This window comes from Macrotis lagotis, chromosome 2, assembly GCF_037893015.1.
Source record: "Macrotis lagotis isolate mMagLag1 chromosome 2, bilby.v1.9.chrom.fasta, whole genome shotgun sequence".
Taxonomy (NCBI): Eukaryota; Metazoa; Chordata; class Mammalia; order Peramelemorphia; family Peramelidae; genus Macrotis; species Macrotis lagotis.
In genome coordinates, this window is record NC_133659.1 from 257,719,005 (window position 1) to 257,734,066 (window position 15,062).

General features: G+C 42.0%; 1 protein-coding gene and 1 pseudogene across 1 annotated transcript in view; both read left to right on the forward strand.

Annotated features, from left to right (window-relative positions):
- The window catches only part of FAM186A (family with sequence similarity 186 member A), a 142,500-nt gene that overhangs the window by 72,832 nt on the left and 54,606 nt on the right, over positions 1–15,062 (forward strand). Inside the window, exon 5 of the mRNA XM_074221032.1 lies at positions 7–3,437. Within this exon, the coding sequence (XP_074077133.1) occupies positions 7–3,437 (3,431 nt within the window). The remainder of the gene's footprint in view (positions 1–6; positions 3,438–15,062) is intronic.
- On the forward strand, positions 6,607–6,884 carry LOC141514823 (large ribosomal subunit protein eL38 pseudogene; annotated as a pseudogene).

Here is a 15,062-nt window from a genome sequence, read left to right on the forward strand (position 1 = left end):
GGACAGCCCACTGTTCCAATGGCCCCTGCTGTCCCTGGACAGCCCCCTGTTCCAATGGCCCCTGCTGTCCCTGGACAGCCCACTGTTCCAGTGGCCCCTGCTGTCCCTGGACAGCCCACTGTTCCAATGGCCCCTGGTGTCCCTGGACAGCCCCCTGTTCCAATGGCCCCTGCTGTCCCTGGACAGCCCACTGTTCCAATGGCCCCTGCTGTCCCTGGACAGCCCACTGTTCCAATGGCCCCTGGTGTCCCTGGACAGCCCACTGTTCCAGTGGCCCCTGCTGTCCCTGGACAGCCCACTGTTCCAATGGCCCCTGCTGTCCCTGGACAGCCCACTGTTCCAGTGGCCCCTGCTGTCCCTGGACAGCCCACTGTTCCAATGGCCCCTGCTGTCCCTGGACAGCCCACTGTTCCAATGGCCCCTGCTGTCCCTGGACAGCCCCCTGTTCCAATGGTCCCTGCTGTCCCTGGACAGCCCACTTTTCCAATGGCCCCTGCTGTCCCTGGACAGCCCACTGTTCCAATAGTCCCTGCTGTCCCTGGACAGCCCACTGTTCCAATGGTCCCTGCTGTCCCTGGACAGCCTTCCATACCTATGACCTCTGCTGTCCCTGGACAGCCCCCTGTTCCAATGGCCCCTGCTGTCCCTGGACAGCCCCCTGTTCCAATGGCCCCTGATGTCCCTGGACAGCCTTCCATACCTATGACCTCTGCTGTCCCTGGACAGCCCCCTGTTCCAATGGCCCCTGCTGTCCCTGGACAGCCTTCCATACCTATGACCTCTGCTGTCCCTGGACAGCCCCCTGTTCCAATGGCCCCTGCTGTCCCTGGACAGCCACCCTTTCCAGTGATCCCTACTGTCCCTGCACAGCCCCCTGTACCTATTACACCTGCTGTACCTGGACAGCCCCCCATTGTTGTGGCCCCTACTGTACCAGGACAGCTCACAATTCCAGTGGGCCCTGCTGTTCTTAGACAGCCCTCTCTTCCAGTGACCCCTGCTGTCCCCGGACAGCCCCCCTTACCTGTGATCCCTGGTGTCCCTGAACAGTCCCCAGGATCTGTGGTCCCCACTGTCCCAGGACAACCCCCCTTTCCAGTAGGCCCTACTGTCCCTGGACAGCCTCTGGTACCTATGACCCCTGCTGTCCTGGGAGAGCTCCCCGTACCTGTGATCCCTGGTGTTCCTGGACAACCCCCTTTTCCAATGACCCCTGTTGTCCCTGGACAACCCCCCTTTCCAGTGACCCTTGCTATCCCTGGGCAGCCCCCCGTATCTGTGGCCCCTGTGGTCCCTGGGCAGACCCCCTTTCCAGTGGCCCCTGCTATCCCTGGACAGCCTCCTGTACCTGTGGCCCCTGCTGTTCCTGGGAAGCCCCCCATATCTGTGGCTCCTGCTGTCCCTGAACAACTCCCCTTTCCAGTAGCCCCCACTGTACCTGGACAGCCCACTGTTCCAATGGCTCCTACTTCCCCCGGACAGCCTCCCTTTCCAGTGGCCCCTGATGTCCCTGGACAGCCCCCCCTATCTGTGACCCCTGTTTTCCCCGGACAGCCCACTTTTCCAATGGGCCCTGCTGTCCCCAGACAGCCCCCTGTACCTGTAGCCTCTGGTGTCCTCGAACAGCCCCCTGTCCCTGTGGCCCCTGCTGTCCCCAGACAGCCCTCCCTTCCAGTGACCATTGCTGTTCCCACAGAGCCCTCCATTCCAGTATCCCCTATTGTCCCTAGAGAGGCCCCTACACATGTAATTCCTGCTGTCCCAGGACAGCCCCTCATACCTGTGGCCCCTCTTGTCCCTGGACAGGCCACCATATCTGTTGCTCCTCCTGTCCCAGAACAGCCCCCCACAACCATGACCCCTGGTATCCCAGGACAACCCCCTATATCTGTGCCCCTAGCTATCCCCAGTCAACCTCCCATACTGATGACCCCAGCTGAGCTTGGACAGCCCACTGTTTCAATGGCTACTGCAGTCCCTGGACAGCCCCCCTTCCCAATGGCCTCTATTGTCCCTGGACAGCTCCAGTTTCTAGTTACCCCTGTTTTTCCAGAACAGCCCCCTGTTCCAGTAACTTCTGCTGTCCCAGGAGAGCCCCCTGTTCCAATGGGCCCTGCTGTTCCAGGACAGCCCCCCATGTCTATGGCCCCTGATGTTCCTGGACAGCCCCCCAGACCTTTGTCCCCTGCTGTCTCACAACAGCCCTCCATACCTGCTATCCCAGGCCAGACCCCCTCACTTATCACCATTGCTGTCCCAGGACAGCCCCCCATATCTGTGGCCCCCATTGTCTCAGGTCAGCCCTCTACGCCTATGACCTCTGTTGTCCCAGGAAAGCCCCCTATGCCTGTGACCCCTGCTATTCTAGGACAACTCCCCAAACCTGTGACCCCTTCTGTCCCAGGACAGCGCCCCTTATATGCGACCCCTGCCATACCCAGAGAGCCACCCATACATGTGGCCCCTGCTGTTCTAGGGCAGCCCCCTATGTCTGTGGCCTTTTCTGTCCCCCAACAGTACCCCAAGCCTTTGGCCTCTGCTCTTCTGGGACAGCCCCCCATACTTGTAGCCCCTTCTGTGCCACGACGTCCCCCCAAACCTTTAGCTCCTGCTGTCCCAGTACAGCTCCCGATACCTGTGACCCCTGCTCTCCCAAGACAGCGCCCCATACCTGTGACCCCTGCTGTACCAGGACAGCCCTCCATACTTGTTACACCTGCTATCCCTCGACATCCTCTGAAATTGTTACGCCCTACCATCCCAGAAAAAACTTATGTTCCACAGTTCTCTCCTTCATTGGTCCCACCTGGGCGAAGGCCACTCAAGACATTGGGTCCTGACAGCCTTCGGCAGATCCTAACAACACAGCTGCCTTCCACCCTTGAGAAACTCAGCAAAGAATTGGTCCTTCCTACATCTCAGAAATCATTTTTGGTTCTTCCTCCTGCTCCAAAGTTTGAGAAGCCAGTTCTCCCTCTTCCTTCTGGAAAACCCCCGACAAAATGGACCCCAGGAATCTTGAAGAGTATTCAACCTTTTGTCCCTGAGAAGACTGGTTACAAGGCCCCATTGCCTCTTGCCGCTGATAAGTTTCTACAGATATCACAGCTCACATATTCTCACCATCCATCCTCAAAAGCCTATCTTCCTCCCATAGATAAGAAACGCCTGATTCCATCCTCCTATATGGATAATGAGAAATCCAAGATGACACCCCCTTCCTCCCCCTTCTTTGAGGAAAACAGATACTTTATTGATAATGAGAGTCAAAAGAAGAACTTGTCAATTCTTAGACGGGCAGTAGAAGACTTTCATTTGCCTTCGATGCTGCATCATGCAGCTGAGGAATTCATAAATGAGATACATTATTCGAACGTAATCAGGCTGGGGTTCCTGTTCCGAAAGTACATTGCCTATAGGATGATCCAGAGAGCCAGGTAGAGTGTATTCATGTAACCTTATTGATGATGGGAGGGAATCCCTCTGCAGGAAGGGCAGAGAAGGATTGAGGGTGGGAGATTAGGAGTTGGTTTGAAGAACACAAATATTTTTAGAATATTAAGAAATTCTGGGAATTGGAACCAATTGTCTTCCCACTCTGGATTTTTATCTCTTTCCAAAAAAAGGGAATACTTTATAGGAATTCTTGATTACCTTTTATAATCTCAACTTCAGAAAGGTTGGGATAGACCTCAAACATCTCTAACTTCTCTTCATTTATAGAATATGTGACTGTATATTTCTAACAGGTTCAGGTTTTGTGTGTATGTGTGTGTGTGTGTGTGTGTGTGTGTGTGTGTGTGTGTGTGTTGGAAAAGGTTGAGAAGAGTTACTGCTACCTCATTTTACTCACTAGATATGTGACCATAGGCAAAGTCATTAATATCTCTAAGTCTCAGTTTCCCTCTTTGTAAAATGATGGGGATGAACTAAAGTCTAATTCAACCTCTAAATCTCTCAAAAATCATCAATAACTTATACCTGCTATTAATCTGTTTGACTGGTGAGACTATATTCTTCAGGAAATGATATATAAGACACTGGTTTTCTAGCCTATTGTAAGCATGAATGTGATACCAGGAAAAGGAAGTTTTAAGGAAAAATTGGTGATAATGTTAATTTCAAGTTGCTAGCAAAAAGCATAGTCTTTCAGTGTTAAGGTCAATGATCTACCCTCCTCTTTTGTCTTACATTTTATTTTGCACCAAAATGCTGTAGTGTTTTTCTCCTATTATTGTATGAGAGAGTCAGTTCTCTCATCTTGATTTAGTCTTGGATGCAGTCACACAGATCAGGTTAATGTGTTATAACACTTTGTAATCTCTTTACAATATGTGGATACCTTTCTCTGATGGAATTACAAGGAGCAACATCATTGGACATGTATTGATTTTAAGTTCCTTAAGAAGTTCCTTAAGTCTCCTTAAGGAGAAGGCCTCTGATTAGGGAGATGTAAGGTATTTCTCTCTCCTGCCTTTTTCACTGACTACATTTAGATACCACTAGATGCCATCAGTTCCAAGGAAAACTTCCCAACTTTCCAACAATAAACAGTTCAAGAGTGTGTTGATTCAAGAAAATATGGGGAACAATTAAAATGGCAGCTACACTAACTCCACATGGACACAGACCCAGAAAAATAGTCAACAGAGAAAAGGAGCAAGTTGGAGGAATGGGGTCCCCTGGAAGCAGAGAAGAGAGCTGACCATGGAAAGGGGGGAAAAGCTTTGGAATCCAGCTGAGCCACCCAACCCAGGAGAGGTACTTCACCTAAAGAGATCCTCACCTCATCCTAAAGATTCAGAGTTTTCCAGCTCCTATAGTACCAGGAATTTTGAATTGCCTTTGCTACAGATATAACGCATATATGTGCTTCACTAACATTGTATTCAGTGTAAGCCCATTCTTCCAATGTTTGTGGAAGAGCACACCACAGATTTATTGGAGGAATGTTTTGTAGTTATTCTTTCTTACCATGGCATCTTGGCAAATATCCTGGTACTACAGATTCTGGTATATGGTTTATCTGTTAATCTAGAAACCTAAAGAGCTAACCTTAGTTGATGTATATAATTACATGTTGAAATTTTAATGTTTTAACAAGGTAAACCTTTCTGTTGCAACTTCCCTGGGCAAGCAAAATTTAGATAGACTTTTTCAGGGTTTTAAATCACTAGGCCTGGGGACAGCTGATCAGAATTTGAGGGATTTCAGAATCAGGAATGCCTTTTGGAAGACTGTTTTACTGGATGGTGGGAGAAGAGGAAACCTCTTTCCCTTCTCCAAATTGGCCATACCATGGTATCTGAAAGTAATTTTCCCAGAGGGAGATACTCTATTCAGTGGTTCAAGAATTCTTCAGTTAAAAAAAAAAAAGAATTCTTCAGTTCAAAACGCACAATTGAGGGAGCGGAGACAGAGACTCCAGGTGGACACAGATACAGAAAGATGGTCAGTGGGGGAAAGGAGCAGCTTTGAGGAATGGTACCTCTGGAAGTAGAGAACTATCAAAAGGAGAAAATCTTTGGTATCTAGCTGAACAACCCAACCAAGAAAGGAACTACCCAAAGACTTCATAAAGAAAGGATATTCAAGCCTCATTTGCATTCTACACATGTACCACACTACCACTGCATTTTTCAATTTAAACCCCTTCTTGTCATGGTTGCTGTATACTTGTGGAAAAGGATACCACCAATTTATGTTCTGTGACCATGCTGTGTGATTCTGGGCAAGTCACTTAACCCTGTTAGCCTTAGATTTATCATCTGTAAAATGGACTGGAGAGGGAAATGACAAAACTACTCCAGTATCTTTGATGAGAAAACTCCAAACAGAGTCATGAAGAGTCAACACAACTGAAAATCGACTGAACAACAACCACGACATCTTAAATATCTTTGTCAAGACCTACTTGTATCTACTGGTTGATAGCTAATGGACACAATATTTTTGATATTTAAAAGTGGGGACTTGTGAGCTATAGTTTTAGAAGTGTAACCTAAAATTATTACCCTTGGAACTTAAGGGTATTCACCTCTGGAATGAATTCATCCTTGAGTTTGAGTGTTTGTATAAGGAGAATATCCCAGAGAGAGTGCTATTATTAAAGCAGGTTTTATTGATGCCTTTTGTCTTTACAACATAGTCATTACAAGTCCTACTCTTGTGATGTTGGATAAGTTGTTTAACCTCTCTGAACCTCAGTTTTCTTCTCTGTAAAATGGGGATAATACTTGTGCCATTGACCTCACAGTATTGTTGAGAGCAAACCACTAAGAAACTTTAAAGTGTCATAGAAAAGTTATTTTGCTCATCACCAGGCAACTGGTGGCACAGTGAATTAAGGGCTGGGCCTTGAGTCAGGAAAACCCAAGTTCAAATATGATCTCTTACTTCCTGTCTCTGGCTAAGCAATTTAACTTTTATTTGGGGGTAATAGCACTTGCCAGGATCAAATGAGCTAATATTTATAAAAAGTACTTAGCAAAGAACTTGTATAACACATTTGTGAAAAGTAGTTTGATGCTTTTCCAGCTTTCTTGGCTCCTTGTGAGAATCCCTCCCGAGGCTCTATCTCTTGGGCCACCTGCCGCCGCCATCACCATGCCCCCCAAAATTGAGGAAATAAAAGGCTTCCTGCTCACAGCCAGACGAAAAGATGCTAAATCTGTCAAGATCAAGAAAAACAAGGACAATGTGAAGTTTAAGGTCTGATGCATCAGGTACCTGTACACATTTGTCATCACAGACAAAGAGAAGGCAGAGAAACTTAAACAGTCCCTGCCTCCTGGTTTGGCTGTGAAGGAGCTGAAGTGAAGGAACCAACTCACTTAATGTTCCATCATCTCCATTAAAATACAGGAAAAAAATTGAAAAAAAAAGAAAAATAGTTTGATGTGATAGAAAGAACATTAAATGAGGAATCCAAAGACTAGTTCAGATATATCTCTATCACTCTTTAACCTTGTAATCTTGAGACACTAAAGTGCTCAGATTCAGTTTTCTTGTCTGTAAAAGGGAATAATAATTTTGCTAATTACCTCCTATAATTTTTGTATTCGATGAAATACATGTAAAGATAGTGTCAGTTCTCATGCTCTTTATTTAATTTACTTCAACAAATCTTAAGTATGTACTGGGTGCAGAAGATTTTACAAGGAGGATCCCTAGGGAAGATCTGAAGTTTAAATAAGACAAGTTCTCTTAAATATTTTTGCCTAATTTCTACTTTGTTCTAGAGATCATTCATGGGCTTTCTTGTTCTCACTTGAGCAGTATTTCTATTTTTCTAAACTGGACCATTTTCCTTAGAATGCTCTTATTTGCTTATTCAATTGCTTGACCTTTATGTTTGGCCCATGATTCCTGGGCTTCTAAAAAGTCACTTAGCAAGTATATGTAAGCTTACTAGCTAATGTTACTCTCCACAAATCAGGATAATAGATAAAGAGGTAGAGAGAGGCTCAGTGGCAATATAATCCAAACTCTTTATTTTAAAGGTAAGAAAACTGAGGCCAGGGAAGGTTAAGTGACTTGTCTACTTATATAAGCAGTAAACATTGGAGAAAGGATTTGAATTCAGAGTCTGTCTTGGCAAATAGACTCCTAGGTATTTTATATTGTCTGAGGTTACTTTGGGATTTCTCTTTCTAGCTCTTCCTGTTGTATCTTGCTAGATGATTTAAGAGGGTTCATTTTATAACCTGCAACTTTGCTAAAATTGCTAATTGTTTCCAGTAGTTTTTTTGGATGATTTCTTGGGATTCTCTAGGTAGATCATCATGTCATCTGCAAAGAGTGAGAGTTTTGTCTCTTCCTTCCCAATTCTAATTCCTTCAATTTCTTTTTCTTTTCTAATTGCTGAAGCTAACCTTTCTAATACGATATTTAACAGAAGTGGTGAGAATGGGCACCCTTGTTTCACCCTTGATCTTACTGGGAATGCCTCTATCCTCTCCCCATTGCATATAATGCTTGTTGATGGTATCAGATAGATACTGCTAATTATTCTAAGGAACAGTCCATTTATTCCTACACTCTCTAGTGTTTTTAGTAAGAATGGATGCTGTATTTTGCCAAAAGCTCTTTCAGCATCTATTGATATGATCATATATATTTCTGATATGTTTGTTATTGATATAATTGAGTATACTAACAGTTTTCCTAATATTGAACCAACCCTACATTCATGGGATAAATCCTACTTGATCATAATGTATTATCCTAGTGATAACTTGCTGTAATCATTTTGCTAAGATTTTATTTAAGATTTTTGCGTCTATATTCATCAGGGAGATAGGTCTATAATTTTCTTTCTCTGTTTTAAATCTTCCTGGTTTAGGGAACAGCACCATATTGATTTCATAGAAAGAGTTGGGCAGAGTTCCATCTTTCCCTACTTTTCCAAAGAGTTTATATAGAATTGGAACCAATTGTTCCTTAAATATTTGGTAGAATTCACTTGTGAATCCATTAGACCCTGAAGATTTTTTCTTTGGGGAGTTCAATGATGGCTTGTTGAATTTCTTTTTCTGAGATAGGGTTGTTTAGGTATTTAATCTCCTCTTCATTTAACCTGGGCAACTTATATTTTTGTAAATATTCATCCATTTCACTTAGATTATCAAATATATTGGCATAGAATTGGGCAAAATAATTTTGAATTATTACTTTAATTTCCTCCTCATTGGTGGTGAGTTCATCTTTTTCATTTATGATAGTAGCAATTTGATTTTCTTCTTTCTTTTTTTTAATCAAATTGACCAAGGGTTTATCAATTTTATTGGTTTTTTCATAATACCAACTTTTGGCTTTATTTATTAGTTCAATAGTTTTTTTGCTTTGGATTTTATTAATTTCTCCTTTAATTTTTAGAATTTCTAATTTGGTATTTAATTGGGGATTTTTAATTTGTTCTTTTTCTAATTTTTTTAGTTGTATGTTTAGTACATTGATTTCCTCTTTCTCCAATTTATTCATGTAAGCATTTAAAGCTATAATATATCCCCGTAGAGCCACTTTGAGTGAATTCCATAGGTTTTGGTATATTGTTTCATTATTATCATTATCTAGGATAAAATGGTTAATTCTTTCTATAATTTGTTTTTTGGTCCACTCATTCTTTAAAATGAGGTTATTCATTTTCCAATTGGTTCTGGGTCTATATCTCCTTGGCCCAATATTGCATATGACTTTTATTGCATTGTGATCTGAGAAAGATATATTCACTATTTCTGCCTTTCTGCAGTTGATCATTAGGTTTTTATGTCCTAGTACATGGTCAGTTTTTGTATAAGTTCCATGTACTGCCGAGAAAAAGGTATATTCCTTTCTATCCCCATTCAATTTCCTCCATAAGTCTACCATATCTAGTTTTTCTAACAATTTATTTACCTTCTTAACAGTTTTGCTGTCTATGTATTCCTGTAGTTCTTTCAGCTTCTGCCCTAAGAATTTGGATGCTATCCCTTTGGGTGCATATATTCAATATTGAAATAGCTTTATTGTCTATGGTACCTTTTAGGAGGATAAAGTTTCCTTCCTTATCTCTTTTAATGCTATCTATTTTTGCTGCTGCTTTGTCTGAGATAAGGATTGCTACGCCTGCTTTTTTTACTTCAGCTGAAGCAAAATATATTTTGCTCCAACCTTTTACCTTTACTTTATACATATCTCTCTCCTTCAAATGAGTTTCTTGTAAGCAGCATATTGTAGGATTCTGGTTTTTAATCCACTCTGCTATTTGCTTATGTTTTAAGGGAGAGTTCATCCTATTCATATTCAAGGTTATGATTACTAATTCTTTATTGCCCTTCATGCTTTCTTCCCACTGTTGTATTTTCCCCCTTCCCCCCTTATCCATATTCCCCAGTATTTTGTTTCTGAATACCACCCCCTTCGGTGTGTTTGCCCTCCTATATCACACCCTCCCCTTTCTTTCCCCTTTCCCTTTTTCCCTTTTCCCTTCCCTTCCTTTTGTTATTTCCCCTTATTTCCTCCACTCCTCTTCCCTTTCTCTGTCCCCCCCCCTTTTCCCCTTTTAATACTTGAAAGGTTAGATGTTTTTTAAGTTAACTAAGTATGTGTAAATTGACTTTAAGCCAAGTCTGATGAAAAAAAGATTCAGGTGTTTCTCATCTCCTCCCTTCTTCCCCTCTATTACCATAGGTATTTTGTACCTCTTAGTGTAATGAGATTTACCCCATTCAATCCCCTCCCTCCTCCCATCTCCTTCCTGGCCCCCCCTTTTAAGGAGGTAGTATTTTTTAGATCATTCTGAGTTATAGAAAATTCTGAGTATCCTTCACTTCTAGCTAAGTACATTCTGTCTAATAGAGTTAAAATTCTTGAGAGTTCTTAGAGTCTTTCTCCCAAGTGAGGTTAAAGCCAGTTACATCCCATTGGATAGCAGGCTCATGGATAGGTCATGAATAGGTCACTTCTGGCTAGGTATTCTGTTAGAGTTACAATTCTCAAGATTTATGAGAATCTTTTTCCCCATGCTGGAATATAGCCAGTTTCAATTTAATAGCAGTTTGTTATCTTTTACCGCCCCCCCCCTTTTTTTTACCTTTTCATGTGTCTCTTGAACTTCCTGTTTGATGTCCAAATTTTCTATTTAGCTCTGGTCTTTTCATCAGGAATTTTTGGAATTCTTCCATTTCGTTAAATGTCCATCTTTTTCCCTGGAAGAGAAGGCTCAGCTTTGTGGGATACTGGATTCTTGGCTGCATTCCAAGCTCCCTTGCTCTTCGAAATATCTCATTCCAGGCCCTTAGATCCCTTAATGTTGATGCAGCCAGGTCCTTTGTAATCCTTGCTGTGGCTCCTTGATATTTAAATTGTTTCTTTCTGGCTGCCTGCAGAATTTTCTCTTTTATCTGATAGTTCTGGAATTTGGCCACAACATTCATTGGTGTTTTCATTTTAGGATCTTTTTTCTGGAGGGGATTGATGTATTCTTTCAATAACGACTTTGCCCTTTGGTTCCATGATATCAGGGCAGTTTTCCATCACTAGATCCTGTAATATTAAGTTCAGGCTTTTTTTCTCTTCAACATTTTCAGGAAGTCCAATAATTTTCAGGTTGCCCCTCCTCGACCTATTCTCAAGGTCAGTGGTTTTACTGATGAGGTATTTTACATTTTCTTCTATTTTTTTCTATTTTTTTGGTTTTGTTTAACTGGCTCTTGCTGTCTCATGGAGTCATTAGTTTCTGCAGACTCCATTCTTTTTTTTTTTAGAGAGGAGTTTTCTTCATTAACCTTTTGCAACTCCTTTTCCAATTGGACCATTCTACTTTTGAAAGAGCTTTCCATTTGAGCAATTGAGGTTTTGAGAGAATTATTTTCTTTTTGCATTTACCCAGTTGAGGATCTGAGAGAATTATTTTCATTTTGTATTTGTCCAATTGATGATCTGAGAGAATTATTCTCATTTTGTATTTGTCCAATTGTATTTTTTAAGGATTTGTGTTCTTGTTGCAAGGTATTGTCTCTCCCAGATTTTCCAGTTGATTTTTAAACGCCTTCCTTATTTCTTCAAGGAAATCTTTCTGTGCTGAAGACCAGGTCATATTCTCCTCAGAGGTTCTAGGTCTCTCTGAGTTAGGGTCTTTCCCTTCCAAGAATTTTTCTATGGTTCCTCCTTTCCCCTGACCCTTCTTCATTTTGCTAAGACCTTGAGTTGGGGAGGGGCTGGTTCACAGGGGCTTGGGATCAATAGAGGCTTTACTCACTGAGTGCAATTTCTCTGCCTGGCCAGTAGGAGATGCTGGTTGCTTTCTCTGGAGTGTCTGTGACCTTGATTGAGGCCTTCTCCCTTAGCTTGAAGGGAGGGGTTGGAGCTAATGAATCCTTTAGCCTTCCATTAATGGTGGGCTTTACTGGGGGTGAGGTCATTCCTCTCCCTATTGTCAGCTGGGCTGGTTCTTCTGATCACACACCTGTGCCTGAGGCAGAAGTAGTTGCTATTGTTTGTTCTGGGAAGAGGCTCCAGCCACAATGGACTCAGAGTTCCTTAGACCAGAGGAGCCCAGGGATGGTGTCTGCAGCTCTCCTGCACTGGAACTCTCCCCCAGCCCTGTTGGCAAGCTCCTGAGGGTCAGTGCGCCTCTGCTCCCTAGTTGACTCAAGCCCGTGCCGTCTAGCCCCACTGCTGATCCAGCAGGTCTGGCTCTCAGGCCCTCAGACTCCCTGGCTCCAATTCAGCCGTTAATCTGGCTGATCTGGGGCTGATCCACCCTCTGCACCCAGACTCACCAACCTGAATTCGTCCAATACTGCTGAGGGAGACAAATCCTGAGGTAGATGTTCTTTCTCCTGGCTTTTCTTTCTGGGTTTTGTGGGTTGGATTTATGTTAAGAGGTTTGTTTCATATGATAGATGGGGAAAGATGAGGAGACTTTAGAACTTTGCCTGTCTTCTCTCTACCATCTTGGCCAGAAGTTGCTAATCATTTCTTAAAGCACAATAGCACTCCATTATATTCATACATCACAATTTGTCTTTATTAAATTTTGAGAGTTTATAAGATTTTGGCTTCCTTTGAACCAAGACCTTGAAACATAGTCTGTCACAATCCTTATACTAAATTATTTCTGTAATTCTTGCTTAAACCACAGACTATTTGATAAAATGTTCTTATAATTCCCATACTAATCTTCATGTATTCATTATATTATCACAGTTAACTTCTAGTTATGTGTCATATTTCATAAAATATTTAATTTTCTCTATTCTCCCAAGATCAATAATATGATCAGTTTTTGTGAACATTCCCAATGCAATTGTGAGTACACACAATGATCAACATCTTCCAAAGTGATTTTCCTCAAATCTTACTTCATCATGGAGCAGCTAGGTGGCGAAGTGGATAGAGTACTGGCCTTGGAGTCAGGAGGACCTGAGTTCAAATCCGATCTTAGACACTTAATAATTACCTAGCTGTGTGGCCTTGGGCAAGCCACTTAACCCCATTTGCCTTGCAAAAACTAAAAAAAAAAAATCTAACTATATCACTCCCTCTACTTAATAAAGATTCCCATTATTTCAAGGATCAAAGAGAAATGCTTTTGTTTAGCATTGAAAATTCTTCACAACTTGACCCTTCCTATGTTTACTAGTTTCTTACACATTACTTCCCTATATGCTCTCTAAAGTCTAGCCATTTTGGCCTGTTTCTCCCTATATATTCTTTCACTCATCTTTGACTTCTGCACCTGGCTATCCTCCATGTTTGTAATGTTCTTCCTCTTCACCTCTACATCTTAGAATCCCTAGGGAAATCACAAACCCTCTCAAAAGTCTAGGCAGCTCTTTCACAGTCAATATTGCAGAGAAAGTGCAGACTTACATTTGGAAGAGGAAAGCAAACATTGTCATCTTTGTGATGGATTTTCAGTCCAAAAGAATATTCATATTTGTTTTAATTTTTCCAGGTTTTATACTTTGGATAAATTTTTTTTCCTCAGTAATGGGTTTCCTCCCCCTCCTCTGCTTGTTAATGGAGGTAAATCCATTAACTCACTCTTGTTTGTCCCATGTGTATAATCAGTTTCCAAATCTTTTTGTTTCTACCTCATCAATATTTCTCATTTTTACTCCCTTCTCTTTAGCCACATGCAGTATAATATAATGAAAAGGGCACTGGTTCCACAGTCAGAGGATTTAGGTTTGAATCCTGCCTGTGATGCTTTCTGTGTGACCTTGGGTATATACCAAACTTACTTGGACCTTGGTGTTCCACACTAACAAAATGAGAGAGTTGAACTAGATCAGAATTTCTCAACCCATTTTGTGTCCTGGATCCCTTTGGTAGTCTGGTGAAGCACATTGACCCCTTCTCAGAATAATGTTTTTAAATGCACAAAATATAATACATAGATTACAAAGAAAGTCAACTAATTATATTGAAACACAGCTGTCAAAATATTAAAAAAAGTTAAAAACTCTTATAGTAGATTTATATCTGTGATGTTCCTATGATCCAGGTTTAAGGTTATCTTCCTATGAGCCACATGAAAAGACTATCTCTTCTCTCCACCTTCATCAAAAACAAAAACAAAAATTCCAAAAATCTCTCAGATTAAAGTAATCAGAAAGAGTAAAGTTGGTGGTAAGGAATTTTTAGGTAAGTCTACAACAATGTAATCACACATGAATTGTATTTGTGTGTATGTAAAATGCTGTCTATGCCCAGTGAAACTTTCTTATTTAAACAAGAAAGGAATAACATGATTGACTAACCATACTTTGGGGTGGGGTGGAGGTGCTAAAGGAATTTCAGGGATCATGATTTGGGAGTTAGTTTTGAGCTGAAACATTTTGAGCTTGAAGCCAGAAGTGGCGAAAGAAGTAGACTTCTGGGAGGAAACTGATCTTGACAAGGAGAGGAATTCTTTTTGCTGCTCTCCTCATCTCCATCAGTCAAGTTATCAGAATTGCTGGACCAATAAGAAACATTCAACCACAAGCAGAGAGACTCATTGAGGACAGACACAGATGTACAAAGTCACCCAAGGATAAAAGCACCTTTTTTTTTAGTTTTTTTTTTTTTTTTGCAAGGCAATGGGGTTAAGTGGCTTGCCCAAGGCCACATAGCTAGGTAATTATTAAGTGTCTGAGGCTGAATTTGAACTCAGGTACTCCTGACTCCAGGGCCAGTGCTCTATCCATTGTGCCACCTAGCTGCCCCCTGATAAAAGCACCTTTTAAGGAGTGTGATCCTTCTTGATGGTGAAGCAGGCATTCAGTTCAAGAAAGGAACAAATCCTGGGACCATAGTTTAGTGACCCACCCAGCAAAGACAAACCTCATATTTTAAAGACGGGGACCAAAATACAAATCTTAATCTTTCTTCTGCAGCAGTAGCCCAGAAGAATTTTTTCACTTTATGAAGACCTCTCCCAGAGACAATATATATATATAAATGGGCATATCTCTCCAACTGGAATTTAAGCTCCTTGAGGGCAGGTACTACTTTGCATTTATCTTTATATCCCTTAATAAATGCTTACTGATTGTTTGATTGGTTACCTGATTGATATACCTGAGCTGCTG